At 41.8% G+C, this 21,784-nt stretch overlaps 4 protein-coding genes across 4 annotated transcripts in view; 2 read left to right on the top strand and 2 right to left on the bottom strand.

The window, feature by feature from the left end:
* Positions 1-24: 24 nt before the first annotated feature.
* On the top strand, positions 25-4,085 carry uck2b (uridine-cytidine kinase 2b). The gene is made up of 7 exons (XM_049748208.1): positions 25-191; positions 2,187-2,346; positions 2,629-2,725; positions 2,849-2,991; positions 3,251-3,348; positions 3,431-3,479; positions 3,574-4,085. Exons 1-7 carry the CDS (start codon positions 87-89, stop codon positions 3,708-3,710), a joined length of 789 nt encoding a protein of 262 aa, XP_049604165.1. The 5' UTR covers positions 25-86; the 3' UTR covers positions 3,711-4,085.
* Positions 4,086-8,425: 4,340 nt separating this feature from the next.
* Positions 8,426-11,150, bottom strand: LOC125984457 (retinol-binding protein 1). Its single transcript, XM_049746321.2, has 4 exons — positions 10,744-11,150; positions 10,480-10,658; positions 9,638-9,739; positions 8,426-8,905 (listed from the first exon to the last, which is right to left on the bottom strand). Exons 1-4 carry the CDS (start codon positions 10,814-10,816, stop codon positions 8,855-8,857), a joined length of 405 nt encoding a protein of 134 aa, XP_049602278.1. The 5' UTR covers positions 10,817-11,150; the 3' UTR covers positions 8,426-8,854.
* A 157-nt stretch (positions 11,151-11,307) lies between these two features.
* Positions 11,308-14,602, bottom strand: nmnat3 (nicotinamide nucleotide adenylyltransferase 3). The gene is made up of 6 exons (XM_049746320.2): positions 14,442-14,602; positions 13,942-14,088; positions 13,515-13,698; positions 13,010-13,080; positions 12,316-12,515; positions 11,308-12,210 (listed from the first exon to the last, which is right to left on the bottom strand). The coding sequence occupies exons 1-6, from the start codon at positions 14,488-14,490 to the stop codon at positions 11,986-11,988; spliced, it is 876 nt and encodes a 291-aa protein (XP_049602277.1). The 5' UTR covers positions 14,491-14,602; the 3' UTR covers positions 11,308-11,985.
* Positions 14,603-15,897: 1,295 nt separating this feature from the next.
* clstn2a (calsyntenin 2a) overlaps positions 15,898-21,784 on the top strand; it is a 59,199-nt gene continuing 53,312 nt past the window's right edge. The window contains exon 1 of the mRNA XM_049746314.2: positions 15,898-16,087. Within this exon, the coding sequence (XP_049602271.1) occupies positions 16,015-16,087 (73 nt within the window). The 5' untranslated portion in view covers positions 15,898-16,014. The remainder of the gene's footprint in view (positions 16,088-21,784) is intronic.

Here is a 21,784-nt window from a genome sequence, read left to right as displayed (position 1 = left end):
CGAGTGCATAAAGTAACGTGTGGCGATATGGGAGGAGCTCAGTGCGTTATCTTCCAGTCCAGCGCTCTCGGCAGCACATTGCAAGTATGGCCGGCGACTCTGAAACACACCTCCGGGACCGGGGCGACCATACCGACGTAATACGACAACCTTTTCTCATCGGTGTCTCCGGGGGCACCGCCAGCGGAAAGGTTAGCATCGAAGCTAGCGACTTGGGTGTCTTTATACAATTGTCACTTGTTCTTTTCGCCACGCGTTTAATGACGTATCACATCTCGTGTGTCTACCGGCTGACCGCGTGGCTTCGGTGCCGCTTGATTGACAGCTGCATCATGTCTCCCCCCCCCCCCCAACATTGACCCGGTTTAATCCTAACGCGGAAAAAAAAAAAAAAAAAACTTTTTAGTGATTTCAGTTTCCCTCTCTTTCGCTATTTTTTTCAAATTTAAAATAGTCATCATCGTAGGTGGCAACCCACGATTTTTACCTTAGCTTAGCTACCAGGCTAAATTCCATCACACGCTAACTTAGCTCGCTATGGAAGACAATAGCCGGTGCTAGCCCACATCTTAGCCAGTTTGTAAACAGTCCCAAGCTTCAAACAAATGTGCATTAAACTGGAATAAAAGCGAGCAAAATGCGCGTTTACGTTTGTATATCGAAATAAAGGCAACTTCAAGACTTAAACAAGAATAACGAATGACCCATATTTGACAGCAGCGTTTTAAAGATTTCCGACGGCTCTTTGTTCGATCAAAGGTGAACGCTTATACGGAACCATCCATTTTGCAACTTGTGCGAAATCAGCCTGCCATCACTCTCTTGTAATGAATAAAATCTCAGAACACGCAGCCAAATAATAAGCACATGCGATTGATTTTTTTTTTCAGTAAAATTACGTTTTATGAAAACTGAAATGGTTAATTCAATGCAAACCGATAGAAATTAGTACCGTTGAAACTTTTTTTTTCTAATCAAAGATTACATATCACTAAATACAATTTCAGTGAAATGGCACAGCAAACAAAATGAGCTAATTTTGTGGAACACTAGTCACCTTTTATCTTGAGAACATTGGCACTATGGAATAACTACAATAAAGGACTGTAAAAAAAAAAAAACCTCAATGTGCTACCATTAAAAAGTAAAATTATACAGCCATTAGCACTAGTGATGAGGTTTTTGCTGGTAAGGCACATTTCATATGACGCCTCGGCTTTATATTTTCTATTGTGGTTGGTTGCTTACAAGTGACTGCCTAGTACAAAAACACTGGCAAAACCAGTACGATTACATCGCTTCATTTCATCACTGTATATTTGAGATAGAAATTTCAAACGCACCGCCTAAGAAACAGGTCGAGCAGATCCGGCCTGCGTCAAATTAAACAAATTGGGACACAAGTTATTTAAAAAAACAAAATCAGTACACTGCCTGCTTCAGTAGTGAAATATGCACTAATAGTTTCTATATTTTTTGTCGTGGCTCACATGATGTAACCTCTGCTTGGATGAAAGCAGTCCTGCATCATCACGGCAGTGCATTGTTTTAGATATGCGTGGATGGCATGATGTAATCTTAACCTATTTGTATGAAAGCAGCACTAGCGTTGTTTTTAGACTCACATCAGAGATTCAAAATACCAATAAGTGATTCATTGCCATCAAGTCTGCTGCGATAAGCACCTAGATTGATCGTTCTCCCCTAATATGGACATTCTAATGATGTCCTCCAAAAATGACTGGCATGCTTCGTTTTGATTGGGATTCAAGGAATGTTTTATGGGTCTAATTGAAAATGTATGAATTTTATAATGAAAATTAAATAATGAATTGCCTGCCAATCAACGTTGGAGTAGGCCTGACGGGAAATGTTTGACATTAGTGCGGCTCAATTTGATGAACACAACAGCAACCCAGCCTCAGGCAGTCCGAATACACTGTCAGCATTTACCGGGAGACGCGTTTAGTTGTCCGGGGTCAATGGGGACACTGCAGGATAGGCGACGAGTGCAAATTTATTCAAAGGAAATGCGCTGTTTTTGAAATGATTATTTTACTTATTCCATCACAAAGCTATGCTTTCTTACTAAATCTGGTTCAAAAGAAAATTGGTAGCAAAAAAATACTTGTTGGTGCAAGTTACTTTTGCACGTCATTTATTTTTGCCTCGCTTTGTGCTCGTAGTCGTCCGTATGCGGCAAGATAATGGAGCTGCTGGGCCAAAACAAGATTGACCATCACCAGAGGCAGGTGGCCATCCTGAGCCAGGACAGCTTCTACAAGGTGCTGACCCCTGAGCAGCAAACCAAGGCGCTCAAGGGCCAGTTCAACTTTGACCATCCAGGTACACAAAGCTTGGTTTCCTTGTCGCATTGGCGTAGAAAATCAAATGCTTCGGTCCATCAAAGATAAAAATACGTATGCCGAAGCATGAGCTCCATTTTAGGATTGTCTTTAGCTCACCGTAACCCTTCTTCCGGTTTCAAATGCCAGCTCGGAGATTGAAGCAAACAGCTGCTGGCTGACGGTTAGCAAACGTATCGCGGCAGCCCCGCTACCCTCCAGGGAAAAAAACATGCCTCTAAGTACATCTGAGCAAGTGTCCCCGTCTTTTCCTTGCTTGTAGATGCCTTTGACAATGAGCTGATCATGCAAACACTCAGGGAGATCCTGGAAGGGAAAACTGTCCAGATCCCAGTTTATGACTTTGTCACTCATTCCAGGTGAGCACACATGACCAAGGTGTGTTTCTCATGCTCTGTGCACTTAAGCGTGCTGAAGTCAGCCACGCCGGTTTCCCAGCACTCGTGTCGGCTCACCTGCGGAAACCTTTGTGTGCGTTTCAGGAAGGACGAGTTTGTCACAGTGTATCCGGCCGACGTGGTCCTCTTTGAGGGCATCCTGATGTTCTACTCTCAGGAGATCCGAGACCTATTCCAGATGAAGCTGTTTGTCGACACGGACCCGGACACGCGCTTGTCTCGTAGAGGTGAGGGGGCGGGGCATCTGTATTTGTGGAGCGGAGTGTGTTTTTTTTTTTTCCCCACCTCCAACTATTCTGTTCGCCTCGCTAGTACGGGTCGGTGTTGAATTAAATTATTTGATAGGCTACAGAGAAAAGAATTAGTAAACGTCATTGGCTGTTTGCTTCCATTGTTTTTTTTCTTTGCCTAAAATGGCTGCCACATTGATATATCCAATTTCACCATGGCTGTTATTGCACAGCATTTATTCATTTCCTTTTCCAGTTTTGAGAGACATCGGTGAGCGTGGCCGGGAGTTGGAACAAGTGCTGAGTCAGTACATAACTTTTGTGAAACCAGCCTTCGAGGAGTTCTGCTTACCGGTATGTGACTTGGCCAAGTCAACGTGGCAGCTGTGCAGATTCACGTTTTGACACACTTCATTGTTTTCTTTGCCTCAACTAGACAAAGAAGTATGCCGATGTGATTATACCCCGCGGAGCAGATAACCTCGGTAAAGCTCCGATAGTCGCTTCTCCCGCTCGCTGAACCGTAAGTTTTCCCTGTGGGGGTTTTGGACCGCTCATCCTTTTCCTTTGTGTCCGCAGTGGCCATCAACTTGATAGTACAGCACATCCAAGACATTCTCAACGGCGGCCCAAACAAGCGGCACAACGGCTGCGCCAACGGCCACGGCCCCCCGCGGCAACGACGGACGTCCGAGTCCAGCAGTCGGCCGCATTGACCTCGCCGCACCTCTCTTCTCAAAGCGAAGAGGGGTGACGGGCCAGCGCTGTAAATACTAATAATAATAACGATGCCTTTTGGCGCCTATGTATTTAAGATGAGTGAAAGGAGAAAAGATTTGCGTCAAGAATCAAAAGGCCTTTTTTATTATCATGACTACTCCTTGCTATGAGTTCCATTCATTCTAATGGTTGAATTTTGGCATTCACATTTATGGCGGGGAGGGTCAAGAAGAAGCGCTTAGTCTCATGAAGACCTTGGGCTTGTATGGACCCACATTTTTTTTTCTTTGCAGGTTTAACTATGGTTTCCATGTGTCCCCCTGTGGCTTTATGAAAGTTCATGCTGATTATGAATAAAAGAGGGGAGAAGATTTTTTTTATTTTAATTTCTGATAAAACTTGAACCTGATAAATGTTTGTTTGGATGTGGGTTCCAAAACGAGGTTGAACAAACTCAGATTGCACTTTGTATTTGTATGACAATCTTAGTATTGTTTCTTTTCAGTGTCCCCCTGTCTTGTGAAGTGTGTTGTGTAAAATCCACAGCATTTGTTTACGCTGCCCTGTTACATTAGTTTGCCGCAGCAGAAACGACTACATTAGCTGGGTTCATACCTCATTGATGGTGCCAAGATTCAGGGTGATAGCTTGCTATGGCATGGCTGTTATGTAATTGGACTACTTTAATAGGCTGCAATAGGAACAATAATCGGGATAAGGTGTTGCAAAATAAAGCTTGGTGGTTTTTTTTTTGCGAAGGGATATTGCAGGCACAGCATGCTCAGGTTACTAAAAGGGTAATTGATGCAGCAGCAATAGCTCATGTGGATGCAAGCTACCGAAATCTACCACAATGCCTCCATGAAGTTGCCTCAGGTTAATATGCGCATCAAGTATCCACGTTACTGAGTTGGACTTCAGATTACAATGAAATGATCAAATCCTCCCCCCCCCCCCCCTATTCTCTACTATATTTATTTTCTATGATCCAATTTGCTGAATAATGCCACTGGATAATACTTGAAACACTTTTACATGGTGACGTTATCAATCCTCATTTCATAACGGTCAATAAACTGAGCTGACCAAGTGTCTCCTGTCTTTTTTTTGGTCCGTTTCTCCCGTCCCATCAAACGTAATGCAAAGCTTATGAGCAGGATCCATGAGCTTTATAGCCTGTAGATGGCGATGTTTCCCAATGTTGCATATGTAAAGAGTAGTTTCCTTAAATGTTTACAAACACGGTTTTTTAATTTCTGAAATAAAAATGCGTGAGGTTTCTCAACTTCTCCACAGTCTATACTACCTCAGCTTTCAAATGAGACCCATTGTGAGTAATTTAATTTTGTTTTAAATGTCCAACAATCATTTTTATTGCCATGATTGGCTTCACTTAGGATAGTGATTTGCATTCCAGTTTTTTAAAGTTACTGAATCTTTAGAGTCCGTTCACTCAAAAGATTTGTTCAGAAGAATTGTTCACCGAATCGTTTGCTACACTTTATTTATCTGTTCATTTATTTATTTATTCATTCACCCCCACCTTCTGATTGGCTGTTTGATCTGTGACGTCACTTGGACACTCCAAAGGTCATAAGTGTCAAGCTCTAGTCCTCGGGGCCACGTTTCAATATGTTACCCTCATTAAGCGGACCTGCGTGAAAAGTTTTAGCCACTTTCACCTTCAAAAGGAGCTAAAACTTTTCACGCACCTGCACTTAACGAGGGAATCACACGGACACTACATTAGGTACACCGCCATTTTCAAGTGTACCTAATAACAGGCCACTTTATTAGGGAAATATCATGCTCAAAGGTCACAGATGTCAAGCTGTAGTCCTCGGGGCCACGTTCCAACATGTTTTCCAAGTGACCCTCGTTAAGCGCACCTGCGTGAAAACTTTTAGCTTCTTTCACGTTCAAAAGGACCTAAAACTTTTCACGCACCTGCACTTAACGAGGGAATCACACGGACACGCCATTCAAGTGTATCTAATAACAGGCCACTTTATTAGGGAAATATCATGGTCAAAGGTCACAGATCCTCAGGGCTGCATTCCAACATGTTTTCCAAGATTCCCTCGTTAAGTGCAGGTGCGTGAAAAGTTTTAGCTCCTTTTGAACGTGAAAGAGGCTAAAACTTTTCACGCAGGTGCGCTTAACGAGGGTCACTTGGAAAACATGTTGGAACGCGGCCCCTCGAGGACTGGAGGTCAACACCCCTGGTTTAAGTGAAAAGTGCCACACCCGCCCTCACCCCCACTTTCTGATTGGCTGGTTGATCTGTGACATCACTCGGACACTCCATTAGGTACACCGCCATTTTGAGGTGTACCTAATAACAGGCCAGTTCATTAGGGAAAAATCATGGCCAAAGCTTAACTGAAAGTGAAAAGTGCCACACCCGCCCTCACCCCCACTTTGATTGGCTGGTTGATCTGTGACGTCACACGGACACTCCATTAGGTACACCACCATTTTCACGTGTACCTAATAACTTTATGCATTTTTTGTACGTGTCAAGAATGTGTATTTGACTACTTGCTCTTTATTTACAGAACGTAAAACACATATACATGTTGTCATATAAAGCAGTTCACCAAATGTCAGATTTTTGCTTTCATGCCCCAAAAAATAAAAACAAGGAATAAAACACCAGACAAGCTTTGAACAGGTTTTAATGTTTATTAAAATAATAATAGTAATAAAAAAAGTAAATTTCAAAGTAGCAATCTAATGTGAAATTGCAGTAGATATATCGGATAACAATATTTAGGCGTATATATGCATACACGTTATTTTAAGTGTTATAAAATCAAGATAATCTCCTAGTTGTTGCACAACGGCGCATCCCTTCATGCAACACAGTTAGCCGTTAGCTTGGAGAAAACGTGCATAAACGAAGTGGTGTTTCAGTGAGTGGTTGTTTCTTTCCTTGGCAAATCGTAACTCTACATTCTGGCTTACATAGTTCACGGAAGGAAGGCACTTCACCCGTTGACTCGTTCGCGAACGGGAAAGTCCGGATTCGTTCCCTCACTGATCTGTTGTCGCGATGAACTGGAAATGCAAATCACTCACTAACTCTTTCACTCACAGACCTGTTGAGTTAAAGGCCTAGAGACATCCCTTTTTTTTTTTCAATTAGAACGGAATTTGATAGAATGTATAAAGTGAACACATTTGCCGCATTGGAAATTAAAAATGGACACCGATTACTAAGAATAAAGCTAAAATGAAATGCCAGTTTATCGATCGGGTCCCGCACGAAGCAACACTGGCGGCGCCATTACTGTGACGTCACAAGTTGTACATCTGGATGTCAACAAACCCAAACAACATGGCAGATGATAGCGACAGCTCCGTTTCTTGCGGCAATATTAGCATCATTTTATCCGATTCAGAAACCTCTTTTGACGCAGAATATGATGAATCTAGCAGTTTACTTGGGCTGAGCTGAGCACATTTTCTGAATTGTGCCCCTCCCGTCACTCTGGTTAGGTTGGCATAGTAAAAAGTGCTCTTGGGGGCTTTAGAGTGCCGAGTTGATCTCGGCACAAGAAGAAATGACCACCTGCAACGTTTGGTTTAGGTTTTAGGCGCATTTTTAATTTTATTGCTTAAATCGCATTTCTTCGTCGAGCTGAGCACGTTTTCTGAATTGTGCCGCTCCCGTCACGCTTCGACATACTTTTCAAAGTCAAAGTCTCAAAGTCTCCTTTATTGTCAATTCCTCCGCATGTCAAGACACACAAAGAGATCGAAATTACGTTTCTCACTATCCCAGGGTGACAAGACAGCGTTCACAACGCACATACAAGTAAAAAACACAGGAAAAATAAAACAAGATGAACAATAAGAGTGATAGCACGCTAGCCGCTCCCGATGCACAGCAGAGTCCGGAAAGATGACAGTCAACCAGGCCACTGTGAACACGAGCACACAGCAGGCACGCACTGTCCGGTTCGTGGATCCTATCAGGCGAACTCAACCCATCTTGTCGTCCCACGAACGAACGTACGCCAGGATAATGGAAGGCACGGCTAGGCGAGCTGGGTTGGCCGCAAACCTGGCCCGACGTCTCCGCGCTGGCCCTTCTCTTTTTGTTTACATTCACTGAAGCTAAACGCGTACAACTTGAGACGTCATGAGACGTCACTTCCGGCTGGCGGCTCGGTGCAGTCAAACTCGTCTGTGCGGCCAATTTAAATGATATTTTTCAGAGCAACAGCTTCCTTTTCGTTGTTTCGAGCGTCAATTTATATTTATAAGCCCATAAGCTAACTAAAACCGATTTGTACATCTCTCGGTGTTTCTAGGCCTTTAATGAAAGGGAAATGCAATTCACAACTCGTTCGTAAACAGGAAGTACGTTATTTTCTTCTTCGTTTCGTTTTACGGCGAGGTGGCACCAGCTTCCATGCGCATTACTGACACCTACTGGTTATTGTCATACGTTCACTTACGAGCCAACACTAACTTAGGACAAAATGAGTGAAATATTGTTGAATGTCTTATCTATATTGCGCCATCCATATGAGACACTTTTTTTCCCAAACTCCGACACTAACAATCAAACTTTAACTTCAAGCCTTAAAGTCAAACTTCCATTTTGCATTTTAATCTCAGGAACATCACTCGCATTGAAGATTGAATAAAAGCAAACAGCAGTTTTCCACCAGACAGTCTCTCAAGAAAGGACAGATGAAAAGACAGTGTTCATTTCATTTTATTGATTGATTAATTAATTTTACTATCAGCAACACAATCCCATAAGAATTGGGAGGGATATCATTTATTTACATGCGTTTCAACTGACATTCTTCCTAAAGACCCTCAACTAGGTTGCATCCAGTTCCATCAACGTGGTTCACCTATTTGATAAACAACTCTTATAGGCATGCTCCTATACAAATAGATAAATTAATTTAAGTAATTCCCGTCCTGAGCCAATTGAAGATGCTACACAATATGCATACTATATGTCACTTTTTGGATTGTGCAATCGAGGGTGGAAGATCCAGTCAACGTTTGATTGGCGGCTCAATATCATGGCAGGAAATTTTATCAGTGGGTGAAATTGAGGATGAGTGCATGAATAGACTAATTAGAATGTTGGACATTGGATGTCGAAACCACTTTAGGACTTCTTGAAGACCTGCTTGGAGACGACTCCTCCAGCTCTAAGCTCCTGTAAACAAATAAAACACAAATATAAGAGACAATCACATACAATATTAGGCTTCTGTCTTGCAATGCCCTTTCCTTCCACTAGAGAGCGCTGCTGCTTTAAAATCATATATCTCTTAAATGACGCTCGGATGGATGGCTGCTACCGGAAAACATCATTTTGGGCCATCATAGCAATTAAATGATTATTTTTACTGATTATTTTTCGCTTAAGATTTGGGCTCAATAATACAAAATCTCATTAGCTCAGCTCGTGGTATTGGTCATTATTTCATGGACTTATTTTCACCTGGTAATGGATTCTCAGTTCCACACTAATGAATTTTCTCCAGCTATTTGAAAATCATGGTCGGTTAATTTAACACTAATCTGTCTGAATGATTTAAAAGTGTGTAAAATACGTTTTACAAGAATTGACAAACAGTGTGAAGCAAGCGTCTTGTTTCTTAGTTGGAGAACGAGTGGGTCTTCTTTTCATTTCCTCAAAATGATGTTCTTGACTTGTGTTAAATGTCTTAAATTTGGAGCCAACCCATGTAACCCATCTTCAGCTCATGCTTCATTGGATTTATGAAGAACCTCTTGTAAATTAAGACATTTTCTTTTTCAGCACATCTCAAGTGAAGTTGGACGAGAAAATGTGTGTTATCCGGCGAGAGGCATTTAATGATTCGGATTAAAGTATCCAAATTGTGTGATTGATATTCATGGCGGGAGCTGGATGTGTCCTTACCAGATGAAGCTCGTCTCCTTCCACCCAGTGGGTCCAACCTCTTCCTTCAATCTCTCCTTTCTGCACACACACCAGTTTATCTCCATCCCAGGTGATGGTGGTCTGAGTCCAGATGAGAGATGTATAACATTAGTATATCTGGAGCGTAATCAGAGTAATCAATAATGAAGAGTACCTGTCGTTAACATACACATGTAAACACGCTGCCTGTCAACATTCCGATAAAATCAGCTCATAAATGATGCATGTGACCTTCATGCTCAGTCTTTAAATAAGATTAGAGTTGATCTGTAATCGGCCTATTGAAAAACAAAAATGCTGTTTTTTCTCCCAAGGTATAAGGGACCCCTTTCAGCATTTAATGTCACAATTGGATTACATACAATACAGTCAGATTATTTTTATTAATAAGACTCCCTTCCTTAATTTATGATAGCTTTGGTGGATTGTGGCTGCATGTTTGCAGGGCTGCATATTGAATGCCAGAGGCCAAGGCCATAACACGATTAGAAGTGCAAAACTACATTCAATTCATTTCCATAATATTGTTAGAATAAATGTTAGATTTCAATTTCATTGTGTTGCCATGTAAATGTAATTTGCTCAGAGCCTTCAGAATCAGTAGAATTGTCCCATGTTTTGTAGTAGATTTCAAACTGGCCCACAATATTGTCAGCACTTTGCTGTCTTCTGATTGGTTGGACTTCTAAAATGTAATAATCAGGATTTTTTTTAGGTTGTTTTTTTAGACTTAGATTAGATTGTGATGATTCCGGTTTCAGAATTCTTTTGTTCAGAACTTCAAATAATTCTTTCCATTTTTCAGGTTTCTCATGACTCACCATACACTTCCTATCATCCACCCCGGACAGATCCTCCTCGAACTCTTTGCCCACATAGAAATCCATGTTGTAGTTCTTGAAGGTACTGAGGGTTTTGATGATAATGTGATCCCCCTCGTGGACGATGTCCTTGTCCGGCTTGAGCAAAGTGGCAATTTTTCTGATGGCAACATTCACATCTGCAAACCAGAATAAAATACGTTGTTTGCAGCCAAATGATCTTTATTTTGAGCGAGTGATAATCAAGCTTCCCTACAAACTCACCAAGAGCCTTGAGATACTCCTCAAAGTTGTCATTGGAAATCATTTTCCAGTATCCGTTCAGGTCCACAGGCATTTTGTCAGCTTCTCCTTTACGGTCAGTTGTCAAGGAGGTTTGTAGCCGGAGTGCCAATCCCGCAGTCACAATCTCCCATTTGAACCAAACTCAAAACCTAATCCGATTACTTGGCAGGTTTTCATTTTTCTTGACACCTCCCATTTCCCAGCTCATGTTAAAAAATCACGCAACTACGATTTATCCTTGGCTGGAACGACACAGTTCACATGATGTACAATGCAGCCCGTGTGTGCTTTATTTCGCAGTGTGCTTACGTCGTCTATGCGGGATTAGGATAAATGAACTTTCTTCGGGTCCACATACGTAACGCCACGTGGTGAGGCCTTGAGCGCTGATTTATCCTTATAATGAGATTCTTTCAGTAAAAATAGAAGATAGAGCAACTCGGCGCAATGCGGGCGGCTGTTGTAGCAGACTGAATGAAGGGTTACACAAGCGTAATCATCTGAGCTGAAAAGAAAAAAAAAAGAAGACATGAAACACAATAGGCTGGTTAAATCTTTTTTTTCTTAACTCCATTCAGTGCTGACCGCAACTAAAATATTCTTTTTGAAGGGAGTGCTTATCTGAGTAAGTTTGAAGATGTTTTAGATTTTGTCCTCATGTATTATTCAACCCATGAGGAACCTGTCTCGATTTTATTTCAAATATGTATGATATGTGGCCAGTGGTAGTTTTTTTATGAGGACAAAACATATTTTAAGCCTGGGGCTGGGGAAATGTCAATAATAGTCAGAAAATAAAAACAGCACCAGCCAGGTGACACTGTTTCAAAAATAAATATTTTTTCCCAAACTTGCACCACTGCATACATAAATAAGAAATTTAAAACTTCAAGTCCATGAAGTGCAATAGAGCAAAGGCTGGTGAAGATGTTTTCTGCATTTTGCACAAATATCTTGAAGTGCCCCCCCCCCCCCGACCATGACTGAAAAGAAGCACTGAATGGTGATAGAATTGAAACTTCAAAGATGTCTGTGTTGAACTCACTCTTGTCAGTCATCCAGATTCTCTGCTGGCTGGCAGCTAGGCCTGCATGAAAGAACCCCCACCACCACCATTCAGCAAAACAACTCAAGTGTTATTTTCCTAGTGGATTGAAGCACTGAGGCCAGATGCTTCAGGAGGATGTATGAGCTGGTGCGTCATCAGCTGGTGGAACAAAATCACTTGAGAGAAGCACCGATGTCAGGGAGACTTTCCCGGGCTTGCTTGGCGAGCGGCCTCAGAGCCGTGCCCTCGTTTCTCCTCTCGCTATCCTCAGAGTAGAGGCTGTGCCGCTTGATGTATTCAATGACAGAGTCTGGGACCAGGTATTTGACGCTCAATCCCCGTCTGAGAGACCGGCGGACCTCTGTTGCGCTGATCTCGTTCCTCACCCAGTCTTTCACCTGGAACATGTTTTACCACAAAAGCAAGTCGTGGCTAAGGTTTAACGCCGAAAATATTTTCGCCACCAGAGGGAGCTCTTTTATCATCATTCAACATTGACTGACCAGGAAGATGTTTTGTCTGTGGCGCCAAAGTGGATCTAATTCGTGCACCGTCTCTTCACACTGCAGCCCCCCTCGACTAACACACACCAAGCCAAAGCGGCCCACCACCTCCTCCATGTGGTCATCCCGCCACAAGCCAGGAATCCTAAAGTTCTCCAAGAAATCAGCTCCACACAGAAGCTTGAGCTGAGGAGCCATGCCTGAAGGGAAGAAGAGGTGGAAAGTGAGTAGGTTGTCCAAATTAATTGGAGCTGCATCCTTCAGAAGCTGCATTTGATGGGCAAAGTGAGAAGGCTTGAAGAATGCTTCAAATGCAGCCCACAGATGTGTCTTTGTTTTCATCACTAGAGCAAATACAAATTGCGCTATCACGCATGTTGTGCAACAATGCGAAGCAAAAGTGTGCTCGTGAACAGTCTTAAAAGCAGCGTCTTAAAACGATCCTTAATACTCTGAAGCCAGCGGTGCGATTTCGCTCATGCACGTGTTCCAACACATTGCTGGATACAAATCCGTCACGCTGATTCTAAGCTTGTAAAAGCGCAGAACATGCAAAAGAAAAGATTTGGTGTGCTTTTGTACTTTCAAACAATGCAAATGTAGCATTCGGGTGGCGCGGCACAGAGTTATTTATTTAACTGTCAATACAGACAAAAAAATATATATATATATTTGATAGGTGCTGAGTTCTTACTTTGTGAGTGACTGCTGGAGTCTTCATGTATCTTCTGTTCAAACCCGTTTAGAATACGACTGTGATGATACCTGTTAGGAAAAAGGTGGGGAGGTTATTTCACTTCAAGTGAAATTTAAACTAGTGGTTGTTTGAGGACTTATTATTCAGATAGTGAATGGCGCTTAATGAGACAGAATTAAATCAGTATGTGTGAAGGGGGGAATAACAGGGAAAAATAAAACACACACACTCGTGCCTCTGTTAAGCTTCTTAAAGCAGTTCCATTCCAAAGGTTGTTTAGTGAAACGAGGTGTGGTGCTCAGAGCCTGGAAACAACGGGCTGCTTTATGTCATGATCATCCGTTGCGCAAACGGGGGAACAGAAATAACAATGTGGAAGGGGAGGAGTAACACTCAAAAGAGATTTGTGTGAAATCATGAGAAAAGAGGAAAGGCGATGGGGGGAAAAAAATGGAAGTGGTTGAATGAAGCAAGCTCAACTAAGCTTAACCTTAACTCTCACCTCATGGTGACCACCGTTTCAGTCCAGTCAGCCTGCTGGCTCTCCCATTCGTCGACTTTGACCCAGTTTGAGCTCTGGAGCGCCAGCTTTGCCATGGCAATTCTGTGCTTTGCCAGCACCAGGCCTTGCTTCCCATAGTTGTCACTCACAGGAGAAACGATGCCACCCACCACTTGGTACTGGCCTGGGGGGAAGAGAATATGAATTCACTTTTTCTAGGTCAGGGGGAAAAAAAGGAATACATTTCATGCATAACTAACACTGTTTGTGAATGAATGGAACATAATATTAGCAGTTGACTCCGACTCTGGTTCATTTTGTTTCTCACTGATGAGAAACTGCAAATTAAAAGTGTCCGTCTACCTTTAACACACAAGTATCAAAGACAAAACGATTAATAGTTAAGTTTCCAGAATTGCGATTCAACCTGTGCTGTGCATGTGGTCTCTGGCAAGCTCAAACAGCCTCATGTGTTGGTTGGTTATAGGATTGAAGGATCCGCAGGCTAACAAGACAAGCGGAACACGCTGGATGGGCATTTTGGTTAAAGTTCTTCTCAAGAAAGCAAAAGGACCTGAAAAGGGGCAGAAATAGCATCAAATGAATAGCCATGTAAACAACAACGTTTTTATGTCTATGATATCATAGTGAACACATGTCTCAAACCTCAGACCTCATGTTTCCATATTTTCAAGCATTTTATAAAACCTCAAACTTTTCTTCCATCTGATTATTCCAGTTTTAATCTTAATTCATTCTCATTCATTTTAAATTCTTAATCTATTTTCGTTGTTTCGAGTACTTTTTTTTTATCTCAGAAATATTTGAAATGTTTAATCTCAAATATTAAAGTGAAATAAGTTTGAGATTTCAAAACAAGCACTTTATCACAAACTGGATAGATATACTGAGATGGGGGAAACGTACCTTGACTGTAGTTTTTCCTTTCAAAAAAGGTTTTACAGTAAAGCCTCATGTTTATTTTGAGGACGTCTCTTACGAGGCAATAGTTGTAGCTTCAACAAACACTGTCTCGGAGGCGTCCATCTTGCTTTTTCGTATCGCTGAGAATGCGGATGTGACGTCACAGCGATTCCGATTAAATCTAATTAAATTTTATTTAAACAAAAAAATAGAAACGCGTAAATCTTGGATTAAAATACACGTATGCATCCAGATACTAAAATTAGCAGTGAGTGTGTTATATCTTGACGTGGTGTTTTTTTTTATGTTTTGTGTCGCACTGTTTTAAAACGGCGTAAGTGCGACACCTCGCGGACAGATAGTTATAATGGAGCTGTCCATGGTACTGTATACAATTTGAATTGCAGCGAAATAATGGCCGATTGGCCTGCACAATGCAAGACTGAAGGGAGGGGGGTAATCGGAATGGAATAAATGAATGAAAAATGAATAAAAACATTTAATTGCAGTTCATATGTTGATTACAAATTAGTAACCACCACCAGAACTCATCCGTTTATTTTTATACTTAATATCAGAATTTTAAAAACATGCACCAATTAAAGGAAAATATGTTTTATTTTAATAAGAGAGTGAAATGTTTAGCAAATCCTACTTATTATTTCCCTTTGGGATGATTAGGGATAAGAAGCAACGGAACACTTCATGATGACTCTCCCCTTGACTGCTTTAAACCAGCTGAGCCCATTCAAGGAAACAATAATAAAGGAAAATATGAAGCCGTGCACACTTTGTGTTTCGCATGTGTGTTTGTGTTGTTATCCTCTGACTCACTTGAGGGTAGCCACTTGCTGTAATCCCCTAAGCGCACACACAAACACCCGAGAGCAAAAGAAAAGGGAAGAATAATTGGACAACATCTGGCGTGAAAGCCGAAAGACACATTTTTGACAGCGTAACAGTGTCGTTCTAATTCTTTTCAGGAAGATGCAGTTAGAACATATCAAATGGTGCCAACTAATCTTTCTGACTATGATAAATTTCCATCCCCCAAATCTAAATACTATATTGTCAATATTATTGAATTGAAGCTGCTTTGCCAATTTCTTTATTATATGGTTTATGATATGGGTTACTACTGAATAGTTTAAATGTTTTTTGTTGACAAAAAATGACATTATTATTATCATTATTCTACTGTTTTATTTTGAAATGGAACATACACTTGCTTATCTAAATATTATTATTAAATATATATTTCAGAAGCTGTTTTGCCAATTTGAGTCATCGTCTTTATGATATTGGTAACTACTGAATAGTTTCAGTGGGGTTTTTTTTTTGTTGCTAAAAAATGACATTATTATGCTACTGTTTTATTTTGAAATGCAGTCAAAGGAAATGACATTTCACCAACACTATTGGTCGCTTTCTCTCCACGAGTTATCAGTGAGTGTCTCTACACGCCCAGGATGAGACTGAGCAGCCAGTGGGGAAAGAAGCACAGCTCTGCATACGACCCGCCAGCACCAACAAGGAGGAGAAGACGCGGAGGCATCAGCCGTACCAACCACCCACCATGGCGAAAGTCGCCGTGTCTCTTTTACTCCCTTGGCTCATATGTGGTCTTTGCTGTGCTGTCAGTGGAAAAGGTAGGAAGTGCGAAAATAATGTTGCAAACTCTGCTTTATTTTTTTTAAACGCTTCTCAAAGTTCTCAAAGCGACAACTGCAGCCACATATCTTGTTATTGCTGTTTGACTACTTCTATGATCTCATGTGAAGTACGTGTGTGTTTTTTATTTATGGAGCAGACGTCACAATTAACGAGATGGCATCAACTCGTATTTGGCAGGAAGGAACAGCTCAGTCGGGAAATCGCTTTCCTTGGCAAAAAAAACCCAACAACTTCTCCACTTTTTTAAAATAACATTTTAAATAACAAGTATCACCCTCCAAGCCAAAACTAACTTTCCTCACCACTGTCTTGACCAACAGTATGATACAGTAACATAGTAGGATTAAGTGTTCATAATGACCAACAGTATGATACAGTAACATAGTAGGACTAAGTGTTCATAGAAAAGGAGCCAAAGTTGCTTTACTAAAAAGTATATGTAGTATCATTGTAAGCTACTGATGTCACTAATGATGTAGTGGTATATCCGCTCGACTTTGGTGCAGGCAGCGTGGGTGAACGATTCTTTCTCTCTATGTGCCCTATAGTTGCTGGGAGACCAGTAGAGCAGGTCGGCAACATTTTCCCCAAAATCAGCTGTGAACAGGATCCAGCTCACTGCGAATCTTGTTAGAGATAAAGAATTGGATGGATGGATGGATGGATGGATGGATGGATGGATGGATGGATGGATGGATGGATGGATGGATGGATGGATGGATGGATGGATGGATGGATGGATGGATGGATGGATGGATGGATGGATGGATGGATGGATGGATGGATGGATGGATGGATGGATGGATGGATGGATGGATGGATGGATGGATGGATGGATGGATGGATGGATGGATGGATGGATGGATGGATGGATGGATGGATGGATGGATGGATGGATGGATGGATGGATGGATGGATGGATGGATGGATGGATGGATGGATGGATGGATGGATGGATGGATGGATGGATGGATGGATGGATGGATGGATGGATGGATGGATGGATGGATGGATGGATGGATGGATGGATGGATGGATGGATGGATGGATGGATGGATGGATGGATGGATGGATGGATGGATGGATGGATGGATGGATGGATGGATGGATGGATGGATGGATGGATGGATGGATGGATGGATGGATGGATGGATGGATGGATGGATGGATGGATGGATGGATGGATGGATGGATGGATGGATGGATGGATGGATGGATGGATGGATGGATGGATGGATGGATGGATGGATGGATGGATGGATGGATGGATGGATGGATCATTACAAAACATAGAAAAATAAAAAATTACTAAAAAGGACTCTCAAGTCAAAAACATTAGCCCCATTAGCCCAATCATGACATGCTGATTAATATCTCACGATGTTTCTTTGGGTGAGCGTCACAACTTAGACTTACACATTCTAGATTTGCATTTTAACATTTAGCCTAAAACAATCAAAATTGACTGTGGGTTCAAGTATTCCAAATTGGCTGGTTGCCCAGTGATGCAAATAAAAACAGTGCGAGTGTTAGTGATGTCTGCAGGGTAGTCGTGGTCCGGGCATTACATTCAATCACATCCTCTCTTTAACGCGACTGTCAAATTGTTCTCTCCTCTTTGTGACACACACACATGAATACACACACATGTGGCACTGACTGCTGTGCCCCTGAAAAGCGGGGACATTGTGTTAATTGGGTCTCTGGAGTAAGATTGTGGGGGCTGTTTGCATTTGCCAAGCCAAACACAATCATTATTTTCTTTGTTTATGAAAGACCTCAATATGGCTGATCGCCAGATGGATAGCAAGCTGGGGGTAGAACTCATTTTCTAGATAGACCACCCATCCGGTTTTCAGACATTGACTGAAAATAATGGCATCTTTTTTCTTCTTTTCCATTTGTTTTCATGAAAAAATGGGAAAAAAATGAACTAAATACTGATATTATTTTATTGTCATTTATTAATTGTCTTAAAACATTCTTATATGTACCCCCACTAGTGTAAAAACAGCATTCTGGTTATTATTGCATTCATAAAAATGAATTAAGAAGCGAAATCTGCACTTTTTTTCCCCCATCACGGGGGGTAGCCATTTTGTTACTCGTAGTAAAACTGAAAATGACATCACAGTTGTCGACCAATTGTGGCTCACCTAATTTCCAATTTTCAAAGTCAAAGTCAAAGTCAGCTTTATTGTCAATTTCTCCACATGCCAAAGACACACAAAGAAATTTCGTTCCCCCCTATCCCACGGTGACAAGACATGGCCCACAACAGACAAACAAGTAAACAAGTATAACAACAGCGTGCTGAATAAATAATGAATAAATAACACAATAAATAAATAAATAAATAAATAAATAAGAGGAGCAAAAAAGGAGCAAGTGCGCGTACAGCAGACATTCCAGAAAATAGCGCAACAGTGCCGCACGCTACGCAGAAGGGGGTAGCGAGTTCAGGGTCCTAACAGCCTGGTGAAAGAAGCTGTTTGGTCATGTGACGTTCAATCGTTACTTAAGGTTTTAGCCAATGTGATGTCATTTTGGCCGACAAATTGATCACCCCCTGTACGCGGACTTATTTCTGACAGAACTAAAAATCGCCCCTCGGTTGCTGAAGCCAGAGGGCAGCCATCTTATGTTGCCGCTGTTACCGAAACGTGCATGTAGCGCTTAGTGGTCCGACTACACCACACACTGTGACATTTTTGCTGCAGAGAAAAAAAAATTGTTAAAAAAAATGTTGAAAATAGACTTAGGCCACTATTTTATGAAGGCGACGATATGTATCTGCGTACCGATGCATTCCCCGACGTGAAGGCCGAATTATTCAGCCTGTTATGAATTGACCGTCTAGCTTTCACCCCGTGTGACTCAGTAAATAAATACACGTTCCCAAAGATGTGTTGCTGTAAACACAAATCGTTTTCCCCTTTTAAAGATGAAGATGTCAAGGCCACATTGTTCTGCATGCGTTCCATATGAATGTCGCTACCATCGCCTTCGGCGACTCGACAAGCTCAGCGGAATAATGTTTACATGAGACAAAGACTTTCACAAGCAGGAGACCATGAATGTGGGGGGTGGAGGGGGGTTGTTGTACGCTGTGAAGGGAAGAATAAAGGGAAGGAAAGCAATTGAAACCAGATCAGATTTATGGGCATCTTTTCAACAGAGTCGTCTCGCTGCTTTATCCCCGCTGGAACGTAAATCCAGACGGTGACACGAAGCGTAGACACATAACTCAGGTGCTTTTCTTCCGCGCTGGTCGGACAGGCTCTGCTTGGGAGTTGCTCTGCCCTACTTTTGATGCTTTTTTTTTTTCGTCTTTCCAGCCCTTCACTCCCCTCGTGTCTTCTCTCATCCCTTTCACTTTGTTTCTCCCCTCCTCTCATCACTCTTTACTGATCTGCTCCGCTGAACTGATACCATTCAGAGGGCAAAATTGTCATCGAGAAAGAAAAAGTTTCGTCAGCCCTGCCGCGTTCTTCGGGCTTGGATGGCCTTCCTTTTGATTTCCAGACCTGCCGCTCACAAGGTCTTTTCTTCCACAGCCCCAGTTCAATTTCAAAGATTTATGGACTTAAGTGAGACGTATAAATGACAAGGCGTGCCCCTCTCTGCCTGCCTTTGCCTTCTCTCGAGTTGATCCCAAGGTTCCCTAATCGTTCCATTTTTTTTAAAAATATATAGTTTTTCATCACTTGCTCAAATTTGGTTTACGTAATGAGACAATGAAAACCATTTTTTTTTCTTTACATTGATTTTTAGGTTTCATGTTAATAAAATGCTAAATGTAACGCTAACATCGGGCACGTTGTGTAGAATTCAATATAAGCTCATCCTTGCTTTTGAAATTGCGCATATTAACGTAAACGAATCCATCGCAACAATCGCCGAGCGCACGTTTGTGTCTGACTTGTGTCGAAACATTTGCATTCATAAATGCGTGTCACATTATTGCAAACGAGTGTGTATGCAAATCCAAGCCCTAATTAGGATGTTAATTACCCCGCAAGGCTAATTAGAAGATGTCTGATGAGGTGGAAAATGGAGGAGTGAAATATAAGGGGTCACCACAGCATAACGCTCTGTTTGTTCGCTATTAAGCGGAAATATTTTGGAATCGTGTGCGGGTTGTTGCTCGATGCCACATTGACACCAGCTGAGCCAACTGCGTCACGGAATGAGCCGCGTCTGCATGACTGAGTCGCTGAGGGTTGATTAGGACACAATTTGGGCGCAGTAGAGTTCTCTCTATTAATTCGTGGCTAATTCATGTATTAAAAAAATTTCAAATATTATCACGGGGTGGAAAACAAAAGTCTGACAAGAGGCCAAGCGTGTTTGCTTCAAGGTATTTGTTTACTATAAAACTAGCAGATCAGATAAAAAGGCGTTTGATCAAATAAAAGTCCTGAGCCTTGAAGCTTTCTGTTCCTGCAGTGAAAAGTTTTCCCTTCTTTGTGCTCAATGATGACTATAACCGGCCGTTTGTAAGAATTAAATTGTGCAAAAAAAAAAACAAGTGTGACTTCTTGTCAAACAGACAATTACTGGCAGTTTGGCTGCCTTGCTCAGGGTCACCTCAATCTTTTCATCAGTAGTTGGATTCTTATACATGTGGCTGTGGAAATTTTGCTCGCCGCGACCCCGCCGGTAACTATTCATAGGCGGTAATAAAAATAAAAAAGCTGAAAGGTCATCGCAATTTGGCAGGTAGAGCGCTTCACAGTTTTTATTGCCGCTTGGTTTCTTCTGGAAGACTTTTCCTATTCTCCTTTTATTCCAATTGTAATTCCAGTCCAAGCGCATAAGCCTTGGAAAATGTGTTTTTAGAAGATCCCACAGAAGCCCCGAAATCTCTTTTCATGTTACTCTGAACTGAGTCATCTGTATTTTTGTTGTCCTGTTGGCTTTTGTAGTCGGTCCAAAGCAGCAGTCAAAGGCTTTGAACTGGCTTTCTATTTTGTCTCCTCGGCCTTCCCATAGAAACGGCGACCAAGAGCAAATTTGTTTTTGTGCGATTTGATGCCCGGGAATGTTTTACAAGCACGGCTTTGTGGGAAGCGTTCAGGTGATGTCACCGGTGAAGCAAATACAAATCACTTGTGCAACAAAATATTATTTGGAACCATTTGTCAATGTGTATCTGGTCGTCACGTGTGGTTTTGTTCTCACTTTCGCAACACACACACACCTGGGTGCCTGCAGCAGTCGCATTTGAAGTGCAGAAAAAAAAAGATTGGAGCAGCCAGGAAAAATGAAAGCATGTCCTCCGCAAGGAGGCCTCTAATTTCTTCGGAGTCATCAGTCAAAAAGAGTTATCTCTGTTTTCCCCACTTTCTTCTCTCTATCACCTCAATGACTCTGATCTTGTGGCAGCCGCGTAGTGAATGTGCAAATATTTGAGACGCTCAGGTCACTCGGGTTGTCGTTGGGCCGTTCTTTTGCGGACGCTGTGCGCCTCTCTGATTAGTTTGTGCTTCCTCTTCTGCTACTTTATTAACGCAGTCAAAAGAGTAAATAAATGTACTGACTCCAACTCCCGGGGCAAATCCCCCCCTCCCATCAAGTCATTGTCGTAACAGATTGCTTTTAATTTTTACTTACTCTAGTGCAATGACATTTTTTTTTTGTATCATATTAGTCACGGTCCACAGCTTTGG

This window comes from Syngnathus scovelli, chromosome 17, assembly GCF_024217435.2.
Source record: "Syngnathus scovelli strain Florida chromosome 17, RoL_Ssco_1.2, whole genome shotgun sequence".
Classification (NCBI taxonomy): Eukaryota; Metazoa; Chordata; class Actinopteri; order Syngnathiformes; family Syngnathidae; genus Syngnathus; species Syngnathus scovelli.
This window is presented reverse-complemented; position numbering and strand designations above follow the sequence as displayed.